We start from the raw sequence: 24,567 nt of genomic DNA on the forward strand, positions 1-24,567 counted from the left end.
ACCTACCTATTTTGTTTGGCAAGGAGTTCACAATGTAAAACCCATTCCTATTGTTTGTGCAAGAGAGTTCACAATATAAAGCCTCTTTATATGATTCTTGGCAAGAAGTAAAACCTCTTCCTAAAATATTTGTCAGTAAATTCACAAGGAGAAACCCCTTCCTAATGTACTGGTCAGTGGGTTACACCATGCAGGGCCAGCTTTACTGTGGGTGTTGCCTTGTGCAAAAGTATATTTTTGGCGTTCACCCCCAGTGACCTCCTTCTCCATGAATTCACTCATTACTGCCCTCCAGCATTGCTCCTTGTGACTCCATAGCCCTTCTCTGACATGCATTTCATTTTTTTTATAGTGCTACTCGTAATTTATTCACACTCAATTATGTGATCTCCATGGTACAGGTTCTTTGCAGCAGGCACATTAACCCTCCACACTACTTTATGATGAGTCAAAACTGCTGCTAGATAAAACTTCCATGTCTGTCCATCAGGAAAAGTAATCACCAGTTAACTTGACATTTTTTATGTGACCTGAAAACTGCTGGACACAAGGAATTCTGCAGCAGGTGCTTATAAGCCATAAGTTATTTTTAAAGTCAGCGCCCCTGTGGTCTGCCTTCGAAAATATTTGTATATAGGCTTTTAAAGTGTAATAACAATCCCTTCATAAAGGCTTACTGGTTTTAACATATGCTTTTCACAGTAAGTAGTTCAGGGTTACTACCTTTGTCATAACCTTTTATAATAAACAGATCAGACCTACAGCATCTGACATGACTTCCCAATGAACTAGTGGAGCCTACAGCCTTGATCATTGACATTTTAAGGTGGCCAGCTCAGGATTTCCGTAATGAGCATTAGTGAGCATTGTCTGTGCAATACAAGCATGCTTTTTCTGCTTAAAAATACATATCCTGCCTGATGAAAGAGGAAGATCTGCATGTGGTCAGAGCCAAAGCTCCATTAGTAGTGATACTTAAAGGTATTTTTCTGTTGTTTAAAGTCTGGCGACAGCTGTGCTGTTAAGACCGACCTAAAATCAGAAATTGCCTGAGTTTAAACATGTATCAAAAATTGCTAGAAATGTCATGTTTTCTTTTCACATTTTCCATTGGTAAGAATACTGCACCCATTTATCTAGGCTCTTACAGTCCATGGTATGACGCAACCCTGAATAGATTTGCTCTATGACGAGGGTAGAGCTGTATCCTGAGAAGTTCAACTATACCAGAATATTAGAGCAAGGAAGACATAATGAGGCCCTTGTTGATCCCTACTTGGTTACCCAGATTGGACTTGAAGTGAACAGCTACACATGCTGTCAGGTGGTCATTATGAAATTGATTGGTTGCAGTAATACCATGATTCAAAATTGTGACTGCAAATTTAGCAATTTAGCACTCACTGGATACCAACATGCAGAAACTAGGATGGTGTGTGTGTGTATAAATATGTCTCCTAGGTAGTTATACTTAGGACCAACTTTTCCTCTATAGAAAGAGTTTTATGTTTTGCTAATAACTTTGCCGCCGTTTAACAAATCTTACCAAACATTTCAAAACTAATATGCAAGTTAGGTCAGCTGCTGTCTGGAAAGTTTCAGGGTGATTCGTCAAATAGGGGCTGAGAAAAATGTGGTGTTTCAAAACGCTTTCCCCCATTCTATGTCTATGGGGATTTTGCAATATTTAGAAACGGCTACAGTCCGAATTACGAAACGGAAATACACCATATTTGGCAGGAAGCTAGATCTTGGTCTAGCAAGAGCACTTTTTGTAATCTGGTGTAAATCTCTTTTGTAATTTCTGAGTTATTGAAGGGAACAATTATAGCTATCTAGCAACACATATCTTTTTTGGATGGGCCCCCAGGGAGAAAACATAAAAACACTTATAAGGGCTCAGGATACAGTTTTTCTGATCCCATAGGACTCATGGAGGGGTGAGGGACCCCTCATGGGCAACAAATTGCCCAATTTTGGGGGGTCAGATCCACTGTGGCACACAGCATGACCCCCAGTGTAAATCTGCAATGGATCTGTGAATCCTAAGACCAATGGGGGGGAAAAAACTCACTCTCTCACACACCATACCCCCGTGCATAGTGTGGGGTTGGGTGTATGAGGCAGGGGGGCTGCAGCCAACCCCTGCTGCACATAACGTACAGTGTTTATATATTATTTTACATTTAAAAAAACATAGAAATTCATGAAGACAACCAAAGCTTACCGGGACTTTATAGTTAGGTTCATGCTTTACCCAAACAAAGCCATAGAAATTCACAGGTTACAGTTATAGTTATAGTTATACTTCTTTGAAGAAACTGTAATTCGTGCCGGAAAGTAACTTTAGCCCACAAGTTTTATAGTTTTGTAACATACTTCTAACTATAACTGCTGAATTTCTATGGTTTTGTGTCGGTAAAACAAAAACCTAACTATGACATCCCTGTAACCTTTGTTTTTTTCAGTTTGTGTGTATGTATATACAATATAAGATACCCAGTCTGCTCCAGTGTTTTGCTGGTGTGATGTGAACAGGCATAGGTTTCAAATGCAGACAAATAGCATGAAATCACATTTGTGATGCTGTTACACCACTTTTTCCAAAATAGAAATGTTATGTTAAAAACAAAAAAGTCCACCTGCCATGCATTCCACACATTTATTCTAATTCTGGGAGTCTGTAAATGAACTAATTTCTGACAGGAACTACCTTCCAATCTGGTCTACTGAACCAGCAACAAAGGGCATCATTAATTTCTACATTCTACATTGGCATGTACGGGTGTTCCTATTTTACCACTAGTAGATAATCATAGAAGGACATAATCATATGTTGTTTAATAAAGTGCACTAGTACCCGCCCGTCCTAAAAATGTCTTTTGAATGTGGCAATCTCAAGTATTATATATTTTTCATACAGTACTGTAGGTAAGGAAATTCAGTGACATGCAGAAATCAGTTAATAATGAAACACAATGTGAATTCAGTCATACGGAAAAACGATCTAATAGTGTAAGTGATTTGACTAAGAGTTTCAGTTGGAGATACCAGAATAAGGAAACACTTTCTTCATTATAATATTCTCGTACTTAAAACTGCTGATAGTCTGGAAAAATGTCTTCAAACTCTTGCTAGAGACTAGTGAGTTCTGCTGTCTTCCCAACCTTTCGTCATAGAGAGTTGCCCATCATATCTCTAAACCAAAATAAACCCATTATTTCCCATTAAGCCCCCCCCCCCCGGGGCCCCTCACTTTTTCAGTCCATCTTGTAAAACAATTTCTTATGCTCTTGGCTCTTGCAACCTGACTGGTTGGTGGCTGTCTCCATGCATCATTCAAAGTTGGCAATTTTTCTCTTTGCAGATTCCAGTATCAGGAAGGATTCTCTTTTTTCTCCACCTACGAATTTCTAGCTTATGGGACTTTAAACGTATTTCAGTATAAAAAAATTAAGGCCATAGTTATACTTTTTTAGCGCCTCATTAGCACCGCTCTTTGACGCAAAAGTGGCGCAGGCTTACAAAATACAATTGTATATCGTACGTTTGTGATGCTTTTGCATCAAAAAATGATGCAAATGTGGTGCTAAAAAAGTATAAATATGGACCTTTAAATTAGTCAGTGCAGACTTGTTTTCTTTTCTAGGTTCACAGGTACAGCATTGCCCATTCTACACTCTCGACTTAATTGTTGCCCTGTCTCGCTGCAGTACAACAAAAATGAAAGCACTGTGGGGCACAGTCAGTGATGAGGTGCTCTTTGGTCAACCCGTTTCCTATATGTGGCACAGATGGCATTGGATGCTATTCCAAGTCTGAGTTCGCAACAGTGCCTTAAATTGCATAGACAACAATCAATGGGAATAACCGTGAATATTTAAACCGATGTCTAGCTTTTATAACCCTGCTTGGTGTCTCTGATCCTTTGGTAAATAGGTTGCATGGCATTTCCCAAAAATGATTTAAAAAACAGCAGGTTAAATATCCTCTGCAGTTTAAAAAGTACACTGTAAAATTTCTTACCTCGTCGTTACGAAATAAACCCTTTCCTTTATACCCATCCCAGCTAGCATCTTCTTTTGGGTGCTCGGGTTCCTTGTATGTTTTTATGTTTTTTCCGGCTAATGAAAGACCAGCGAAGGACAATGACGAGGAGGACACTGGGTGAAAAAATGGAGGAACCATTTTGATTCCTGTCATGGAATTAATTTTACTCTAGGACCATCAGAGAGGTAACGACCAATTGAGTTTAGTATTTTGTGAGCAGAAGAGAAGTTGTCCGATTAACTGGTCCAGGTGATGCCTTTCCATCATGCTTACTATAGCTTTACATGTATCTTTGGTATAATGAGCACATTTTCACCAGAACGTACCGTTTCTTTTCGCTGGTTTTATTGTTTATTTTTTTCCCAATATAATTTCCTGGTGATAACATCTGAAATCCTAATTGCACTGAGGGAAGAAAATGCTCCCATGACCTTTTTATTTCAAGTCACCCAAAGATGTTAGCTTCCATGTTGATCATGGGCTTAGTAGGCACTTGCTGTTCAGTTAGCTCTGACAGTTTGGCCTGGTTTTGAGCCCTAAAGGAGATAGTGGGATTGTCAATGTCTTCTAGCCACGTTTTACAGCAACATGGCTGCTCTGCCTCATGGCTGAAAGTAAAGGGAAAAAAGTGATATGATGCAGGCAGCGCTGGCTGCGTAACAGCGCCTTTTCCCCTTTACTTTCCGCCATGCTACGCAGCGTCCGTGCTGCTCTATAACATGGCCAAATAAAGCATTGACAAAGCCAATAGCTTTCCAATTGGCAATACTTATTGGCTTTGCCAGTGTTCATTGTTGAACACACATTAGGTAAATCTTTACACCTTATGGTTTAGTCAAAAGTATTTTTACCTCCCCATCTATATTGCTGGATGCTTTTCATTTGTCATTTGGAAGGCTGGGAGTGATGCAAAAATAATGCTAGTCAGTCACCACTGTGACAGTGGTGCACACAGGCTTACTGATCCTCTTCCGGTAGACTGCTCACGATGCCCACTCCCTTTGTACCTCTTTGGTTATGTTACAGATGAGGTGCACATGACTGACACAGTGTTGGGCTAGTTGTGTGCCTGGCTCTGAAACGTCGTTGCTCTGCACTGTCCAAGTGCTACATTCGTCTTTCGTACTAGGTGCTCTACCTAGTAGTCTAGACAAAGAAGGTATATAGGACTAGGTCCTCGAGTCACCTTGAAGATAAACTTGCACTTCTTAACAGAGCGACGTATTTGCTGCAATATTTACAGAGAGAACTTCTTAGCTGTAAATGTGACATAGCAGTTCACACTTGCTACACATTCTGTGGTTTGTAGCTGTATGGGAAATCATGCTAAAAATCACTGAAACAGAGTGTAAGTTTACAATATTTTACTTCGTCAAAGCTTTAATAGATACGTTTATGTGTACAAAGTGTTCCTCATGCATATATTGTGAAAGAGCTCCTCCTGTTTGTGCTCGTTTAATGCCTTGTACTTTGTGAAAGATTGCTGTCCACACCTCTAAACCAGAAAGGGAAATAGCATCTACTTAAAATGTATACTTTCAGGAGGAAAAATATGTTTTATAATACTTTGAAAATCTACCTAACACTGATCATAAGGCTTGATGTGGGGCTATCCATCCACAAACCAGGGTGTGCAGTTTACACACTGATTGAATTGCAAATTTATGTGCAATTTGAGATGCAACTCGTGTATTAAAAGGTCGTATTGCAAGTTGGCTATTCAGAGAGTCTCACAAAACAATTGATAATTAGGCAGGTTGCAATTTGCAGCTTCCTGTGATTGACTAAACATGCAGTGATGGAGGCCTGCAAGAGACCCCAGACCGCCGGCCCTGCATTTACAGTCCAAACAGCACTCATTTTGATCTTGTAAAACTAGTCCATGCCCATTAATGGGACAGGTGCTGCTTTTTTAAAAAAAATCTTCCCATTTGGGAATATGCTGTGGGAACTGGCAGCTGCTTCCCCAGCCCGCTCCAGCCATAGGCTGTTAGCACTCATGTCAAAAGAGAAGCTAGCTCATTGAGAAAACGTAGTTTTTGCAAATCAGTTACCAGCCGAAGTGAAGGGGGAAGGTAGGTAGATAACTGATTGTTTTGCAACTGAGTCACCGAACCTAAGATTTTGAATATTGTAGGATTTGCGAATGCAGAAGAGCTTTGTACATCAGCCCCTGAGAGTATAATAACAATGCGAGCAGCTGGTACTAGACTAGCACGTTATTCTTAATTTTTCTGTCATTATCTTGCATGGCGTTCTCCTGTAGTGTGCATTCCGTAATTTTGGTTCTGTTTGTGATTCTAGATGTCCTGTGAAGAGCCAGATGATTGGACTCTACTGAACAATGGAAGAACGTGATCAGTGGGTCAAGACGCACAATTTTTCGATCATCGTTGATGGTGGAACTTATGATACAATAGTGTCAATGACATTTGAATTCTCTATCCACTACCATGGTCCTAAGAAGAACATCTATTCTGAAATAAATGTTTGTTAGCTCATCATTTAACTGGGCATGACTTTTAAGTTTCTTTTATTTGGGCAACATCTCACAAAGATTAAACGTAAATACGGAAGTGGGCTTTGAGGATACTTTCTGTTGAACATGACTTATGGAGAAGAGCTTAGCTCTGAGATGCAACAGGATTCTATGGTTTTAACTTACCTAGAAGGATTACTCATGCATCAGGCAGCAGTAGGCTCAAGCACTGTGGTTGAGAATGGATCTTCTGTGCGTCCCACAGATGATCAGAAACTTAAGCTCCCTGGAAACATGTTCCCCAATTGTCATAATAATGGCTCCGTTCTAAACAGCCCTGCCTATCAAGGATCTGGATTGCTGCATCTCAAAAAAGCTAGACTGCTACAGTCTTCTGAAGATTGGAATGCAGCAAAAAAAAGACGGTTGTCTGATCCAAGTGTGGAATTAAATGGGAAAAATGAAGCTGTGTCCACTGGAATGGCTGACAATGTTCCAAAAGGCAAGCAGGACAGCACATTACTTGCCTCTTTGCTTCAATCCTTCAGTTCACGACTGCAAACTGTTGCTCTGTCACAACAGATAAGGCAGAGCCTCAAGGATCAGGGTTACTCTCATGATCAAGAGCCTTTAGAAAAAGAAAAGGATTCACAATGCTATGGTGTGGCGTCAAGTCATCTGAAGACTCTGTTAAAGAAAAACAAAGCAAAAGATGCAAAGACAAATCCAACAGGCGTACAACAAAATCACAATGATAGGATTATCGAATCTCCAAAACCAGGACAGAGTGCAACCAATGGAGTCACAGAAGCACTGTCTTGTGCTGCTAGACTGCAGGCTGTTGCAAGTATGGTTGAAAAGCGATCTAGTCCAGCTGCATCTCCCAAACCCAGTGTGGCTTGTAGTCAACTTGCATTACTCCTCTCAAGTGAGGCTCATCTGCAGCGGTACTCTCAAGAACATGCTATGAAAGCACAAAATGCAAGTCAGTTAGCCAGTGAAAAACTTGCAGCAATGGCCCGCTTACAGGAAACCTGCCAACAAGACCTCAGCCCTTTTCAGTTATCAAACAAAACATTTAACCTCCATAGCCAATCAAGGACACCGCCCAAGACCTTAAATAATGCAAACAATAGCACACTATATCAGAGCCCGGTAGGAATCCCAAGTTCACCCCCCAAAATGGCAAATTGCAAGCATCCATCTGAAAGACATAATTCAAAACCATCTCTGAACAACAGTTTACTTCTACATCTTCTGAAAAGTCAGAATGCTATACAAAAAAGTAAAAATTACAAACAGACTGAGAGTGGCACTGTATATGAAAACAGTAGTACACCAACAACTGCTGATGAGTTTTCAGACAATAATCCAAGTTTTACTGAAGAAGACAGTAGTGACGAAGAAAGTTCACATTCAAATTGTGTACCTATAGATTTATCATTCAAACGGAAACATAGCATTGTGCAGTCTCCATCACTCGACAACCTCACGCAGTCCTTTCTTCAGAATTGGAATCCAAAGGTTAATGTGATTGAAAACAATAGAGCAAATAATGATTCTTCTGAAAGCTCATCATTAAAGCCACATCAGAAAGTTACCTTGCTCCAGTTACTCCTCGGACATAAGAGTGATGACAATCCAGAAAAAAATCCAGACATTCATAGACCAAAGAACATGGTTGATTTGGCAAAAACCAATGCCCCAACAGGCATTTATATTCCTAGTTGTGATGACACACACTCAAATCAAATTACTCCTTTAAGCACTCCCCCTTTATTTCATTGTGCAAAAGCTGATTCACCTATCAATTTGTCGCATCAGTCGCTGACAATAAAATCCAAATCGCCATCATATATTTGTAATAGCCAACCAGAAAGACCAGTCAATCCAGCATCAAAGCACTTGATGGATCTCAGTAAAAGTAAAGAGACAAAGACTCCTACAGCTACAAGTGAAATTAATCAAAATAGTGCTACATTTAGTGCAAGCAAGCTTTTGCAGAATTTAGCACAATGCGGTAAGCAAACATCTCCCTCAGTGGATGAATTAAAGACCTGCAAAAATCTACTTAATGGAAATGCTGAAAAAACAGTGGGTCTGAGTGAGCGGGTAAGTAGCCCTCTCCTCCAAAATAGGGCTGCTGTTATTGAGGAAAACAAGAGATTAAGCAGTCCACCCACTCCTGCTGACCCAGGCCTTTCAGGTTCAGAAATAGAAAACCTACTTGAAAGGCGTACAGTACTTCAACTTCTTCTCGGAACAACAAGTAAGAATAACACTGAGAAAAAGTGTGATAAAATACCAAATCATGACCATCAGCAACACCCCTCAGAAAAGGGGTTAAATGGGCACATACCTGCAGTGAAAATAAAAACTGAGCCTCCTGAGGAAGACTCAAATACAGGCAATAATTCACATGTGTATCAAGTAAGCGAGAAAAAAAGTAACAAATGTGTAGGAATATGTCACACTGTGGTGAAATCCCCTGATACCTTACCGATCCCAGATACTTTCAAACAAGAGCCTCCTTCTACACAAAATTTTTCTTTTTCCAGAAATGGCCTCTTGAGTCGCTTGTTGAGACAGAATCATGATGACTATCCAATAGATGATCTTGATACAAATCAAAAGAATGGAGAACTTTCTCCAATGAAATCCCTAAATCACTGTACTATTCCGAAGAAGCGTAAAGTTCCGCATATAGAGCCTTCAGAAAGTCCAATTAAGCGTATTAAAAGAACTGTATCTGAAAGTGCAAGTAGGCATATTTCTCCAAGTGATGGCTCATATGGGACTTTATTACATCAACAGGAGATTAATGGTATGGGAACTGATTTGGATCTGAAGTACAATCATGTTCACTCCCCACAAAATGACAGTGAAAGTAGGAGTTGGTCTAGAGAAAGCAAAGGATTTAATGTCTTAAAGCAATTGCTTTTGTCTGAGAACTGCATTAGAGACATGTCGCACCACAGGAATAATATCCCAAAAGATGGATGGATAAATGGAAACAAACCCAACACGACAAACAAGCCAGATTATAGCACTTCACCCATGAATGCACTAGTGGGTACCCGAGCTTCACAGACGAACTGTATAGATCATAGGACACGTCCATATCCATCTGCTGTGAATAGTCCTTCTCATTCTTTTCCGGAACACTTTGGTAATGTGGTACCTAGGCCTGAGATAGGCCAATTCAAAGCCACGCCTGCTGACAAAGGACCGCTTAGGTGGGTTATCACAGGTATGGAAAAAGGTGAATTTGGAAGAGACTCACCTAGACTCACCAAAACCAATCCAATATTATATTACATGTTACAGAGAGGGGGTCACATGGCAAGCACACAGGAAGAGTGGGGCCGGAACGGCTGGTGCGAATCTTCTGTAACAGACAATGCCACTCGTGTTGCTTTCAAGGGCGATGCAGACACGGGAGCGACTTCCGGTTTTCTGAACTTGCAGAACAGTTACAATCATATGAGAAATGCGGCCTCACTACACAATGGGAGTGGCAACAACTTTAGAATTTCCGAAAAGGTCCACAAAATTAAGAAAGAGCCAGAGTAAAGTGCTGCGCCCTGTTGTCAGATTTTCCTTTAAAGTACTTAATGACTTCAATGCAATATACACTTTGCCTAGCATGTTTTCTCTCGGACACGCATGGTCTAATCGTGAAATGGTTTGATTTTATTTGTTTCCTTTAGCCACAGAATTTCATAAGTTTCTTTTATGTGCTCTTGCAACCGTGAACAATCAAGAGTGTAGCATCCTCAGTTTGAGTTACACTGTTAATTGGTGCCTGCAATGTCTAATCAATTCCCTTATACTCCGTAACTGTGAATTTCAAGTAATTTGATTACACACTCAGCTACCTATTTGATTTGTTTTTTTTTAAGTACAGAACAAACTCTCCTAGCTCTGCCGAGCCTACGCGTACGTTTAATTGAAAAAGTAGATATCTAATGGAGCTGGAAATATTTATCTGTTTTTTCTCTCTCCTGGGAACAAACATGCTGTGATTAGTTTGCTGAGAAGTTGGTAGCGTGGTCAAACTTATCATACCGTTAGGAGTGTATGTGACTGATTTCCATCAGAGTGTGTCACACTATGTTCCATAGGTGTGATTGGCGGCCTTGTATTTTGTATTGCAACAAACCGAATAACTCCCTGGACTGAATGGCTCAGAAATATTTTTTGATTATTTTCTGAAGATCAATAGATTGTGTTCTTTTAGCACAATGAATGGGGATGCATTCAAGTCTGCAGTTTAACCTTGGATATTTCAGACAGTCCAGCAGAGGCTAGTTTCATGAAGTTGGATATTTAGGCAAATACTACCAGATATGTTATACAGGTCAGATAAAGGCGACTAAAGCTAGTGCTGTCATAATAGTAGGGCATAATCATGAAATGTAACATTCAAATCGTTAAAACAACTTTTAACTTTATTTGCATAACTTCCCTCCAAGTATACTTCATATTTATAAACACATTCAGTTGGCCAATTTTCAGAAGCGTTTTGGTGCTGTTTCTAATTTGCGTCTTCCACTAATTGAACTTTATTTCTCCTTAGCTTCGTTGTTGTATGAAAATTACCTAATATCTTTTTTTTCCCCCACAGGCTCAGGGTAAATGATGATCTCTTTATGTGTGTTGAACTTTTCTGTATAAAGCCATATTTGCTCACTTGTTCTCAAATATCAAAAAGGAATTAGTAGTGTACCGTAAGTTTGGCGAAAAAAGGGTGCATCTCTACACCTCACCCAGTTTAAACAATCTCTAGTGCAGGGGTCTCCAATCTTTTCTGTAATAAGAGCTACTTATGTTCAATGAAAATTATTGAGAGCTACTAATATTATCAGTGTTGTAATAGTGACCACATCAGACAAGATTACATTAGTGACTACTTTAAGCAAGATTACTACGGGCAATCACCTCAGTGCACCAGGGGTGGTTGCTTTTCGTAAAAAGGCAATATGACAAATATGGAATGCCTCTACATAGGTAATACATAACAGCCTTAGCAGCAATACCTCCGGTACCAAGATATTGTAAAACGTCTCTCCAGTGCCATATGATTTATCACTCAAATATCAGACTGAATATATTTTAGAAATTCAGACATTTTTCTCTGAGCCTCAGCTTACCATTTCCTAAACAAACAAATTTTTTTGTCTTAACTATACACTTTCAATTTTGGTATACATATAGCAATTCAACCAATTGAAAAACTTCTGATTTAGTAGGCTTGGCTGCACAGAGGAGAGCTACTTACAGGTAGCTGGAGAGCTACCAGTAGCTCACGAGCTATTCGTTGGAGAAGCCTGCTCTAGTGCATGTGAATATTCTGTTTTAGGTACACTTGTATGCATTGTTCTTCCTGTTGTACGTTTTTTTGGATTCCAGCTCGCTGGGCCTTTTGGCTTGAAAATATTTTATTTTGGTTGCCAGTCTCTTTGAAACTAGGCTTCGTTGTTATGTGAATATTTCTAAAGGAACAGCGAGCTGATGTTTGATGTTATGCTTATAAATTCATCGACTAGGAACAAGATCAAAAGGTCACACTTGTACAGGTGTTGCCATTGATACATACAGCATGTCTTACCTTTAGCATGCAGAGATGCATGAACATGAACATCCAGCAGTAATTTTCAGTTCATAATTCTTACTTTATAAATACCTTTATATTTATTAACGAATACAAATTATACATCTGGAAGTATTCAAAAATAAGCAACATAATTATGGATTTTTAATTATCCCAATTTGAAACAAAGCAAATCGAGAAAAAGAGGCGAGATGTATTTTATGTGCATAGGAAACAAATCACACTTTACTGTGCACTGAGTATGCGTTTGCAGTACTAATCAGTCATGCCCTCCATTCAATAGAAGGGATGTTCATCAGAAGAATTATTAATTACATGTGCCCTGCCTAAGTACCCCTCTGTGTCATGAGGTTAATCCTCTCCCTTCATAGGGGAGTAGCAAGAGATATGTTCAGTGAGACAGATGGAACACTGGAGGGAATGGATGCATAGTTTATATTATATTATTTTATTAGTATTTCTATAGTGCTTTTGCATACCCTTTCAGCAGCCTAAAGCAGTTAGGTATTTGAAATATTCCCTCATCATGCTCCAGGCATACAAAAAATGTGTTGACCATTATCAGTACATGTTTTTACAGTTCGATATATGCAATCGATTTCCAGCTAGAATTGTCCTGATTAACTTTGAATCACGTCTGTTTTGTGCTCCAGCAATGAGCATAAATGAATTACTTGCACCACATGATGTGGAAACAGTTACACATGGAGAAGACATGCCACCAGACGTGGCAATGCTCTTATACTGAAATGATTTATACTGTGCGACATTATGTAGCTTTTTATGTTTACATTTTTGATGCAGATTCAAGTTGCATTTTAGGTATTCATTTATAAATGATAAATGGAACAAACTAATGTAACTACTTTGAAGTCTCATATTTGTATGAAAAAGGTTCACAAGTTCCATTTCGTCCCCATCTTATTTGTAGGCAAAAGTAGGGAAAAGCAACATTCCCAATGTTGTCATTTGTGTTTAAACATAGCCCAGTAGATGACACAGAGCCAATAATCTGCAAATGGTTTTCTCTGTTCAGTTACTCATCAAACTGACTCTGCTCATATAAATTTACTGAAATAATAATATACTGTGCTTAGCTCGTTTGAACTATTCATGATTGTTTTTCACATTCCACCTGTTTTGACCTATTCATTCTAGTATATAACTTCACTATTCATAAACACACATTTTTTCTACAAACAAGGTAATGGTTTATTCTGTAATCTTTAAACGTAGGCCTATTGCAAACGGGCTACTAAAATCACACTAAAATGTCTTGTTAATTTCATTACATCCAGTTGAGGAACAATGTAGCACGCGGAATTGATCATAACCACGACTTCATGCAGTACTTGTCCACATACGGTTGAGTTCATTGAAGGAGCCTTTGTATTTGCTGGAGAAAAGACAACTTCAACCTATTTTTGTGTAATCAGTTTGTTGGTATTGAATGAAAATAAATGAACTGTTAATTAGAACTGTTCTTGCAACATTTGTCTTAAGTGATGTCCGGCACTATTTATTTAAAAAATGATTAAATTATTTTAGAGTTTATTTTCTTTGCTGCACTTCATAGAATCATACCACGCTAATAAACCTTTTTTTAGGTATCAAAATCTTCTTTCAAACAGATTTCTGTGCAGTCAGTGTTGCAGGACCCATATGAAGTTAATTTAAACATTGGACTCAATGTGATCTTATTTAGGCGGTTAACAATCTTTAATAAGTAGATGCTTTTGACAAAGATCCTGTTAAAATGTTAAACATGGTACGCATACAGCCTCTCTACTAAATGGAAAATCTGTACTGAAGTGGTTATTTTTCTCGATATAAGTTGTACATGCATACCACGGAGAACGTGTGTACAGACATAACACACACATTGTATTAAAAATGTAGACATTTTTAAACATTGTGTATATAGTTTCCTTGCTGAAAGATACATGTTTTGTATTGTTCCCAATGAAATGCTATAATTTTGGATCTTTGTTTATGTGCTCTCTATTTAATTGTAAATAAGAGGTTAATAAAACTTTTGCATGGATGTATACATTTGCAAGTCCGAAAGAATGTATAGTATTTACTTTATATTTAAAATTTGTGAGTACCCAATGCATGACAAGTGCATGGGATACCCTGTGCATCTGTATGTTTGGCAACATGTCCTAGGCCAAATGTGAATGAAAGCAAAGTGTATTATATTTCTGAATATGACCTTTGGTGTGGTATTTTAACTAAGTAAAAAGGATGTACTTTAAATCCAAGGGTCACAAAATGTAGGTACCTTTCTTGTAAATGGAAAGTTAACACAATTGTAATCTGTCATAAGTAACTATTTTTTTAATTTCAATGAATAACATGACAGGAATATTCAAACATAATGTCATAATGGCACATTATTTCATTGCCATGATGCTCTGAATTCTTGGGTTTTGCCAATTTGTAATATGTTGAATATTTTTACATGTCTTTTTTTCTTTTTAATCAATCCATTTCTTCATGTGGTGACACAATGTTGTATATACCTGGAGTGTGAAGTGTTTTTTTAATCTTTTATTGTTTACTTCCTAATCGGTTTTGAATAAATGAAGATAAATAATTATTGAGTGGGCTTTGATTTTCATTTCCTTGAATGCGATTTTTAGGATGTTGTGGACAAATGAGTTACATTTACGTTATTGTTGGCACTTCACATTTTTACTCAGTAGAGCACTTGTCATAAACATTCGGCAACATGCAAGACTTTCCTATAAGGAAAATGGGAAAATAAGGTGACAGTACAAAATTACCGTACCTTTTTGTTCGCTTTTGTTTTAGAGGTGAAAACCCCATATAAAATGCTACAGGAGTACTCTGTGTTTCTATGCAGTATATTCCCTCTCGAGTGTCTCTTTGCCGAAGTATCTCAAAATGGGATTTGATCAACAAAACCGAATTGGGACATATGATGCAACACCCTACAGATGCAGCTTTTGATACAACCTTTCTGTCTCTTCTAACAGCCCCCTATAATTGGTGGGCCATCTTTCCAAGCCCTCTCTTGAAAGCCGATCTCACAGGCATTTACTGCAATGCACTGTGGGTTTAGGATGCCTTCATGTTGGAGAATCATGCATTTGTTTTGTGCACTGCATGTACTGGTAGCAATCCTGAAGCCATCGTGGAACACACCTGGGCTGTGTCCCATGTCTTTGCCTTTCCTCCTACTACTACCTTTGACCGCACTCCATCCAGCACTATAGTCTTGAGATGGGGCACGGAGAGAAAAACACTGCTAAGGAGCCATGCTCTGAAACTTGTTAAAAGAAATCAGGGGTCTACAAAAACACAAGAGCAGACTGCTGTTACAGATACTTGCTGCACCGCAATATGGGTAAAACCCCTTAAGTGCCCCATTGCTAAAACGTTTTTGTGCTTAAGGTAGTTTGCACTTAAGCCTTCATAGTTATTTAGATCAAAGCAAATTTCGGACAGCTCAGATGTCTTGTTCGCTAACAACATTTTGGGGACATTCTGAAAGCTTCTCTGGGAAAGCATTCCACCCATTGCTTACCATTGGCTTTGTGGTGTGTTATTCACATTTTCTGTCTTTCTGTTTGCTGGCTTCATTTGTTTTGAGCTGTCCAACTTAAGTTTGCCCATCTTGTTGCACAAACCTTGTTTACTGTATTCTTCCAAACTGGCTTTCTCTAAACAGGCCTTTAAATCTTGTTCTTACCTTGTCACATTTGCTGTGCGTTCAAAGACCGGGGTAAAATGTGTGGCTGTGTCTACGAGGGAGCTTGATGTTTACTTTTCTTTCTCTGACTTCAAAGTGAGAGAATTTATGTGACAATCCTACAGAGTATCCACGTAAGAGGAGAGGCTTTATCAACTAAAAAAAATGAACTCTATGATGTTTCAGAATATATCAGAATTGGTATAAATGAAACACATTTCTTAATGATTCTGAAGTGTGGTGAAAACAAATATTTAAATAATCAAAATCAAAACTCATCAATGCACTAGGTGATGACATTTGCACACATTATCGTTTGTGTGCATAAAAAAACATAAAAAAATGTGTTGTCTGTAATGGCAGTGCTCTACCACACCAAGCATATTCCACACTATGCCGTTCCACTCTGACATGGCACTACACTCCACGCCCGCCATTCTGAGACACTCTACAACACGTCACTCAACTCCATGTCCCTCCAATCTGTGCCACTCACTCTGCGACACAATGCACCACTCCACTCTACGCCCCTCCACTTCACTCTAATTTACCTCACTACACTCCATCTACCCCACTCTAACCCAGTTTACCCCACTCCAATCTACCCCTCTCCACTACCACCCAATCTACTCACCCCATCCAAACCTATCCCAAATCACTCACTGCGCTCTCCCCAATCTACTCCACTCCCATCTACCCCAATGTATCCCACTACACTCTGATCTAACCACTGTACTCCAGTACACCCCACTCTAGTCCACCCCTCTAAACTCTAGTCTACCTCACTCCACCCAATCTACCCTACTCCAGTCCAGTCCACCCCGATTTAATCTACCCCTCTGCCCACTCTAATCTGCTACACTCTACCCCAATCTACCCTAATCCACTCCACTCCAGTATATCCCATCCCAGTCTACCACACACTACTCCAAGGTAAACCACTCCAATCTACCCCAGTGTGCCCCATTCCATTCCAATCTACCTGAAATCTATCCCACTGCACCATTCCCCATTGCACTATTCCCAACTGCACTATTCCCTACTACATTCACAGAATCCACCCAACTGCACTCCAGTCTTCCTGAAATCCATCCCACTACACTATTCCCCAATCTACCACTCAACTCAAATCTACCCCAGTATATCTCACTCTACTCTACCCCACTGCAGTCTACTCCACTCCACCTCAGCTTGCCATAGTTCAATCTACCCCACTCTGACCTACCCCACCCACCCCACTTCGTTCTACCCCCACTCCACTCTCCCCCGAATCTACCCCACATCACTCCACGCCGCTAATACTTAGCCATACTGAACAGCAGCCAGCCTGGTGTACAACATGGCTAAACTAAATTGCCAAGAGACCTTTTGGCTTTGCTATTGCTTGTTTCCACAAAAGGTATCAAAGCTAAATATGCATCCTTATTTTCCTACGTGCTGGGGATTCTAAAGTTTGTGGATTTTACTATAGCAGACCGGGTAAATAGACAATACAGTATATAGCAACATTTTGTGGGTGTTTTTGGAAAAATGAGAAAGTACTGTGAAAGAAAGTTTTTGTTTTTTTCTAAAAATGTTACGTACTAAAGTTTTTCTGTACTAGGATCACCCTCTTGCCTGCTTTTGTTTTACTTATTTTTTGCATTTTTTGAAACGGTAGACAATATTTCCTGCTTTTTGTGGCTTCTACCTGCTTGCAGTTTCTGGGGGAAAGTATATAAAATTCAGTTGTGAATCAGGGAGCTCTATAATTTCAATAAGTAGGCAAAATTTGAAATTCAGTAAGGGGTCATTTGTATACGTCTCTTAAGATTTTCCCAAAGACACTAATCATTGAAATAAAAAGTAAACTAAGTAGGAATAAATAGAAATAGCTAATAGCATTTTCATGTGTAATTTTGTGACCCGATGACAATTTTATAAAAGTTAAATACAGTTACATCTATCAGACTCGTCTGGTCATAGGGATATATAGTGGTTGTTGTGTGTTCAAAAAACATGATATCACGACCAAACAAATGGGCTACAGCTTATAATGATTTTTCTTTGTGCACCAACAATGCATTAATTTATATGGTAAAACCTAATGAATGGAAAATTGGTATGGAGGAAACCTATGCATTTTTTGAATGAGCCCAAGATAATGAATTCAGAAATACTGCATATTTATGCAACCCCGAAATTGGATTTACCCATATTATCATGTGGTTCAGAGGGCAAAATGTGTTCTTTCTCGCACACTAGCTTTTATTTGGAAGCCAAAAATAGAAATTCCACCGATGCATACAACAAAGAATCTTCAAGATTTTCTTTGCAAATGTATCCATTCATGCAGTATACTGCAGTAGTTGGGCCCAGTAATTGCTGCCACACGGAAACCACCAAACCCAGACATATCTGAAAACTAGAGACCCGGGGGAGTGCAGTGTGGTTTGATTTGTGTGGATCCCACTATATTTTCTTATCCAGAATATCAAACCACCACTAAAATCACTGATTATCCTCATATTTCTGTGAGGAAATGTTTTGGAATCTGCAAGGAGCCACACCATTTCTACCACCCAGCGTTCTCACTTATGTGGCTGAGACTCAAGATTGGAATTAGTTAAAACTGTGAAGTCAGTGAAGTTTATTTACGTTTATAGTTTTCGTCCAATGCAGTTATGTGCATTTGGTCCACCCACAGTTGGAAGAAGTGTGGGAACCGAAGATGGTAAGACATTTGTCTTTGGTTGGAAGTGCCTTAGTTTTCTGTCTCACAAATATGAGAGAAATAGCCTTTTTGGAGCTATGCTCTGACTTTTACAGGGAACTCAGGGTTAGAAAGCGTTTTGGGATGTATGCCAGTCACACCACACTGGATCCTCCTGGATTTCTTGGTTTAAAAAAATTCTGAAGGTTGGTAGACTTTCCTGGTTGCCAGCAGACAAAGAGGTTGAATAGTTCCGCTATTCACCATGAAAGGAAACTGGGATTTCTTTGGGTGCTGCTTTGGCATAAAGGCTCCTCCTGGAGGAAAAACTATTGTCTGATGCTAGAGGGTCAGGAACAATGGCAAGATGGAACAGTGCTCAACATCCCATTCTTTTTCTATCTTTTTTTCCTGTTAGGCTATAAAATCCACCCCGCACCCTGGTAGGCATATTCGGGTATTTTCCAAATATTTTCCTGTCCTGAAAGCGTTAGGGGCAAGAAGTCCAAAAGACTGAATAGAGTGGTGATGGATTTATCCATCCAAGTACTGCACTGCCTCCCCCGCCCCGGGAACCAGCCAGTCTCTCTGCTGCCAGGTTGAGGCATGGTAAAACTACACCCAAAAGAATCTACATTTCCTCTCTCTTGCTGTGGGGATGAGAACTCTCTAGGCCCTAGGGGCAGAAAGACTATTGGGACATTATCAGTTTTATTGTGGCCTGATGCTAAGAGGCTGCCATCTCACCTTATTTTTTGTTATTGTTTATTTTTTTGTCTATTTGGAGTTGGGGCACAGCCCATTGCCAGGGTGTGACACCACTATCCAACTATTGTTTTTTCGACATAATGCCTGGTGTCTTGTTGGGTTTCTGCCCCCACCCTGGGGCAGGGGTGAGAGATGCAGAAAGTCTTCTGGGGGCTATTGTGCGATGGGACACTGGGTGATATCACGGCAGGCTGGGGTTTTGTCTTCATAATCCCTGGTGTCAGGTGGGATCTTTGCTCTCCTGGGGAGGGCAGATTTGGGGTTATTCCCCAAAGACTGCTGAGGCCTTTATGGAGTGGGGACATGACCTAATGCCAGGGAATGCGGTCCCCACCCTATTATACTTTTTAATTATGTAATCAATGGTGTGTAGTGGACTTTCTGCCCACCCTCGCTCATCCTAGGGAGTGAAGGTTGGGGGGGGGGGTAATCCCCCTCACAGTCTTCCTCCAGGGGCAACAGAAAGTCTTTTAATTCCATTAGCGGTGATGCACAGAGGGTGGGATGCCCCCATTCCCTTTAATTCCTGAGTGGACCCTAAAATGCATTTATTATGACTCCTCTGTAGCTCCTTCATGGACCTTGTATAGGATTCATCATGACAGCCTTTGCACTCCTGTGGGTGTTTGTTGTTACTTCTAGGTAACCCCTGTAGAAGGAAACCCTGTGATTGCCTGTGGGTTACTTCACATCATTCCTGAATGGCCTCATGTAATTTATGTTGGCTGATTATAGTCAATGCATATCCTCAGGCAGCTTACCACTCTGGAGGATATGTAGAACATCTTCCACACCTGCTCACTTGGACAAATATAATTTGCTTGCTATCTATCTTTCACTCCTTTCCCCAATATAACACACCTATGTGCAGCAAAATAAGACAAGCACCACTCTGCTCACACAGACACAACATCAAAATGCTTTCCACTTAAACCACACTGCAGCTCTGTACTTCTCCAAGCCCTCAACAACAATATAGCATGCTACCCGTTAATTAATGTCACACATCATCATGGGTATCAAACACTTTATAAATAAAATAAAGTTGTTAAAATTGTTTTTAATATCAGGACCTCAGTCACACTTCTCCATATCTCATAATCCTAGACCCAGGCCTAAGCCACCACTGTCTTCCATCGAATCGTTTTTTTTTGTTGCTGAATTCAACAAACTGATCCCCAGTTAACCACATGTTCTCCTAATACTGTATTACCCTGAAAACCTTTCTCAATGCAGTGTTTTTTTCCCAACTCCTCCTTTTCCAATTTCAGTCACTGCCTATAGCATAGGGCTTAAATAAGTATTGGCATAGTTAGCTTTGAAAAGAACCTGATATGTCTGAATGTATATCTATAGCGTCATCTAGCACTTTCCCTACTCTTTAATACCTTCTCAACTTTGTGGTAGCGTAACATGCTACCATACATCTGTAGACTCAGATACAGCTATGCTGCCCTAAAACAATATTATAAAAAATTGTAGCAGTGGTACTAGGACAGGCCATAGCTGAAGACTGATTAACATGCTTAATAAATACTGCAAGCATGGATATTGGACACATGACATAGCTCAGGCTCCTGCCCTGTCTTCAGTTCCCATAGCATACAGGCACTGTGCTTTGGCCTGGCCCCCAGTACATAAAGACATGAAAGCTGACAATGAATGCACTTTCAGTATTGTGCGATCATGGGCTGTCCTGCCCAGGTTTTGCTGGGGAAATCAAAAGGCCTACTAGGGAACCAATATTTGGCCCTTTGCCCAGCATATGGACAATGGCCTTTCCCTGTACCCATTAGCTATGGGGCTTGGCCTTGTTCTAGCCCTAGGGCATAGCCAGGGCCAAGACCTGTAGAAATGATATGCACAAATACCTGTATTTAATCATGCCTAGGCGGTATGGCCTACCCGTCCCATCAAATCCATGTTATGTGATGTCTGTGTATCCAATTATCCATAATTTTATTATTCAGAATAACCTGTGGCTTTCTTTTTGCGTTCATAGCAAGTTGTGGCACTCAAACAAAAGATACCACCTGTTACCTCAACCCAGAAGCTTGTCCTTTGTTTGTGAGATTAGCCTTGCTCTGCTAGGCAACTAGCTTAATGTTTCCTCTGGCTTTACCATCAACACTTCATTAACCCCAAGAGAGCTGCTCATATTCTGCTTCCTGTTTTTATTCCAAGGCTGTATAACAACTCCTATATAACAGCTTCTTATTATTGGATGATTTGCTTGTGCCTATTGCACAGTTTTCTTAAATGTGGAAGGCTAATTAAATCACAGGAAGGTGACGGTGACTTGGTTTTCTGAGCACTTCTCCTTCCGTTCAACCTGGTTATGCCCTCACCATGCTCCATCTAAACTCTGTGCCCTAACTCTTATACTAATTCTTATTGTTTGTGTTTGGAAGGCTGATGAGGGATCAAGATGCCATAAGTTATAAAGTCTATCCTGGCCTACTATTCTCAGGTGTGGGCAGTTCCAGTTCTTACATTTGCTTGTTTACAGAGGATGAGTTTCTCTACTCTCTACCATGAAACCTTGTTGCCTGAGGTGGACTTGTCCAAATCCTGCTGCTGCGTTTTAATATATGTTTTCTGCTGATGAGATGCTGCAACCTCTTCCTAGATGCTTTTGCCTAGAAGGTGCTTTTATAGCTTCTACATCAGATCACATAACCCCTAGCGTGGAATGCTTGCACTCTGGCTATTATGTCATTGTATTAAGGGGAGTTTGCACCAGTTGCAAGCTTTGTTTTCCAATCTCCAGGGGCTCATTGCTCTTTGTTTTCTGCTCCTCTGTTGCCAGAGGTTGTCTTCTCCAGCTCCTAATCCTACCCACATTTACTTAAGGTGTACATTTGTCTGTTTTTCCTTTCATTAACTTCTCTTCTATTGTCTGTCTTGGACTGTCAAGGCTACTAGCTCTGAAGACAACGTAGGAAACTTTTAAAACTATGTGGACTGTATTACAATTTTCTGTTGTATGCATTGCACTGTTATTGATATACTCCATTCCACCCTTGTCAGGATGAACCCTCAAAGTCTTTAAATTAACCTGAGCTCAAGGCCCTTGTAACTATTGTACGTAGCAGACATGCTTACATTAGTGTAATGTGTAAAGTAGTTATGCAGTATTAAAGCAGTAGTAAAGTTAAAATGGAAATCAGTGAGGCATGGCGGAGCGGTGAGTGGCACAACACCATCATTCCCACAGGCCACAATGCTTCTGACCGCATCTTCGCTTCCTAGCAGACAGTGTTGCTACCAGAGATGCCTTGGCGGTCCAGGACACCCACTGACTCTGCTGCTGAGTGATAGACCAAGCCGGGGACTCCAAGTAGCTGAGAGAGTGGCTGGGAACACAGGCTGCGAGCCATGAGCTGACCTGCATGCGGGGAGCTGCAGGGATTGCAGCAGCGTGAGGTGCCTCTGGAGTGTTGGGGAAGCATGTAACCCTGTTGTTTGCCTCCCCAAGACATGCCTGAGAGGTACTCTGGTTGCGGGAACCTCTAATGGTATGGGGCTTGCAGGGGGGGTGGCATCGGCAGGAGCGCGCCTGAGTGTGACTGGTGCAATGAGGACAGAGGAGCCTGCAGTGATGTGGATGCAGGCCTCGGGAGCTGCTGCTGCAAATGCTTCTGTTAAGAGTAACCTGCAACCTATCCTCGGACCTGAGTGCACCCCTGTGGCACAATAAACTTACTTTCCAGGGGCCACACAGCATGAGCTGCCAGTGTGACAAGCAAGAGACCCCCCACCTCTACTAAGGGAGAGCATGCAGCCAATACAAGCATTGATAAGCTCAGTGTAGCCCGCTCAACACAGCTTGAGAGGAGAAAACTGGGATCCTCCTGGGAATCCAGCACTGTTGCAATTATATGCCTAAGTCCAGTGGAGTAGCTCAGTGTGCCAGAGATGTGAGAGCTGTGTGCTATGCTGACCATAATGATCCTCTACTAGGAAGAAATGGGAGCCCACCGATGCATGGCCTGACTTGGGAGACTTTTAATTCTCTACCGACCCAGACATAGTGACTATGAGCCCTGGTGAGTGTGAGCCCTGCTCTCCTGCTGAAGGAGGATCCCAAGCAGGTGCCCTAGGGACCCTCCTTGCACATCAACATAGGTGCCAGCAATGGAAGAAGGGGCCAATCATGCCCCCATAAAAAGGAGGCAATACCCTAAGGCAGCCTTCTTGCATTTTTGGACAAATCCTGGGCACACCTTGAGACTTTGGCACTGTTGACCTGTCAACCTTAAGGTGGTCTTCTCCCAATTTATTTGGCTATTAACTTCCATTTTCGGTGCTGAAATGTGTTTTTGTTGGTCTTAAGATTGCACTTTACACTGCTATCTATTGCTAAAGTGCTAGTACTCACTCCCACAAACATAGTTTAATTGACTTACAACCGATTGACTTATTTAATTTACGTATAAGTCACTTGTAGAGTAGTATACCATGTACCCAAGCCAGGGTCTGTAAATAAAATGCTACCAATGGGCCTGCAGCACCTCTTGTCCCACCCATTTAAGTAGCACCTTAAAACGTGTCCTAGGCCTGCCATTGCAGCCTGAATGCAGTTTTAAACTGCCATGTCGACTTAGTATTTAAACCCCCTGTCAAGCCTTAAACTCGTCTTTGATTTCATTGAAGTCACCCCTAAGGCCCTAAATACCCCGTAAAACAGGGCACTATCTAATGAAAATTTGGACATGCACTTTTAACATCTACATGTCCTGGTAGTGAAAAACTCTCAAATTCGTTTTACACTACTGTGAGGCCTTCACCTCCCTTAGGTTAACATTGGGGATTCCTTATTACATTTACTAAGATGTAATTTGTGGTTGGTAACAGGTAGCTATATTATGTTTGTTATCTATGAAATTGTAATGATAAACTCTATTTAATGGTAAAGTCTGGTTTCTCATTACAATTTTGAAACTGCCACTTTAGAAAGCTGACCTTTTCCTACTCTTAGCCTTTTGTGCCTGCAACCTGTCTTGGGTCATATGATTGGGTGTACTTGATAGATTTTTTAAATTCCTTTCAGCGAGTCACACAAAAGAGGGATTAGGTGTGCCTCTATGGGCAATCTGATGGCGGAATGGGGGAAGGGAGGCTGAGGTGAGCACACCCCACACCTGCAACTGAATAGGATGTGCTCTGCCTTCACACAAAGGGCCTAACAAACCTCATAGTCACTGAGGCCTGCTTGAACTCAGGGGAGGCAGGAAATTCCACTC

General features: G+C 40.6%; 1 protein-coding gene across 2 annotated transcripts in view; it reads left to right on the forward strand.

Moving 5' to 3' along the window:
• Positions 1 to 14,742, forward strand: part of NRIP1 (nuclear receptor interacting protein 1) — a 120,686-nt gene extending 105,944 nt beyond the window's left edge. For both annotated transcript variants that reach the window (XM_069204113.1, XM_069204114.1), the window contains exon 2: positions 6,355 to 14,742. In XM_069204113.1, coding sequence (XP_069060214.1) covers positions 6,656 to 10,102 — 3,447 coding nt within the window. In that variant the 5' untranslated portion in view covers positions 6,355 to 6,655 and the 3' untranslated portion in view covers positions 10,103 to 14,742. The remainder of the gene's footprint in view (positions 1 to 6,354) is intronic.
• The last annotated feature ends 9,825 nt before the right edge of the window (positions 14,743 to 24,567 follow it).

Source organism: Pleurodeles waltl, chromosome 8 (assembly GCF_031143425.1).
Source record: "Pleurodeles waltl isolate 20211129_DDA chromosome 8, aPleWal1.hap1.20221129, whole genome shotgun sequence".
In the NCBI taxonomy this organism is placed as follows: domain Eukaryota; kingdom Metazoa; phylum Chordata; class Amphibia; order Caudata; family Salamandridae; genus Pleurodeles; species Pleurodeles waltl.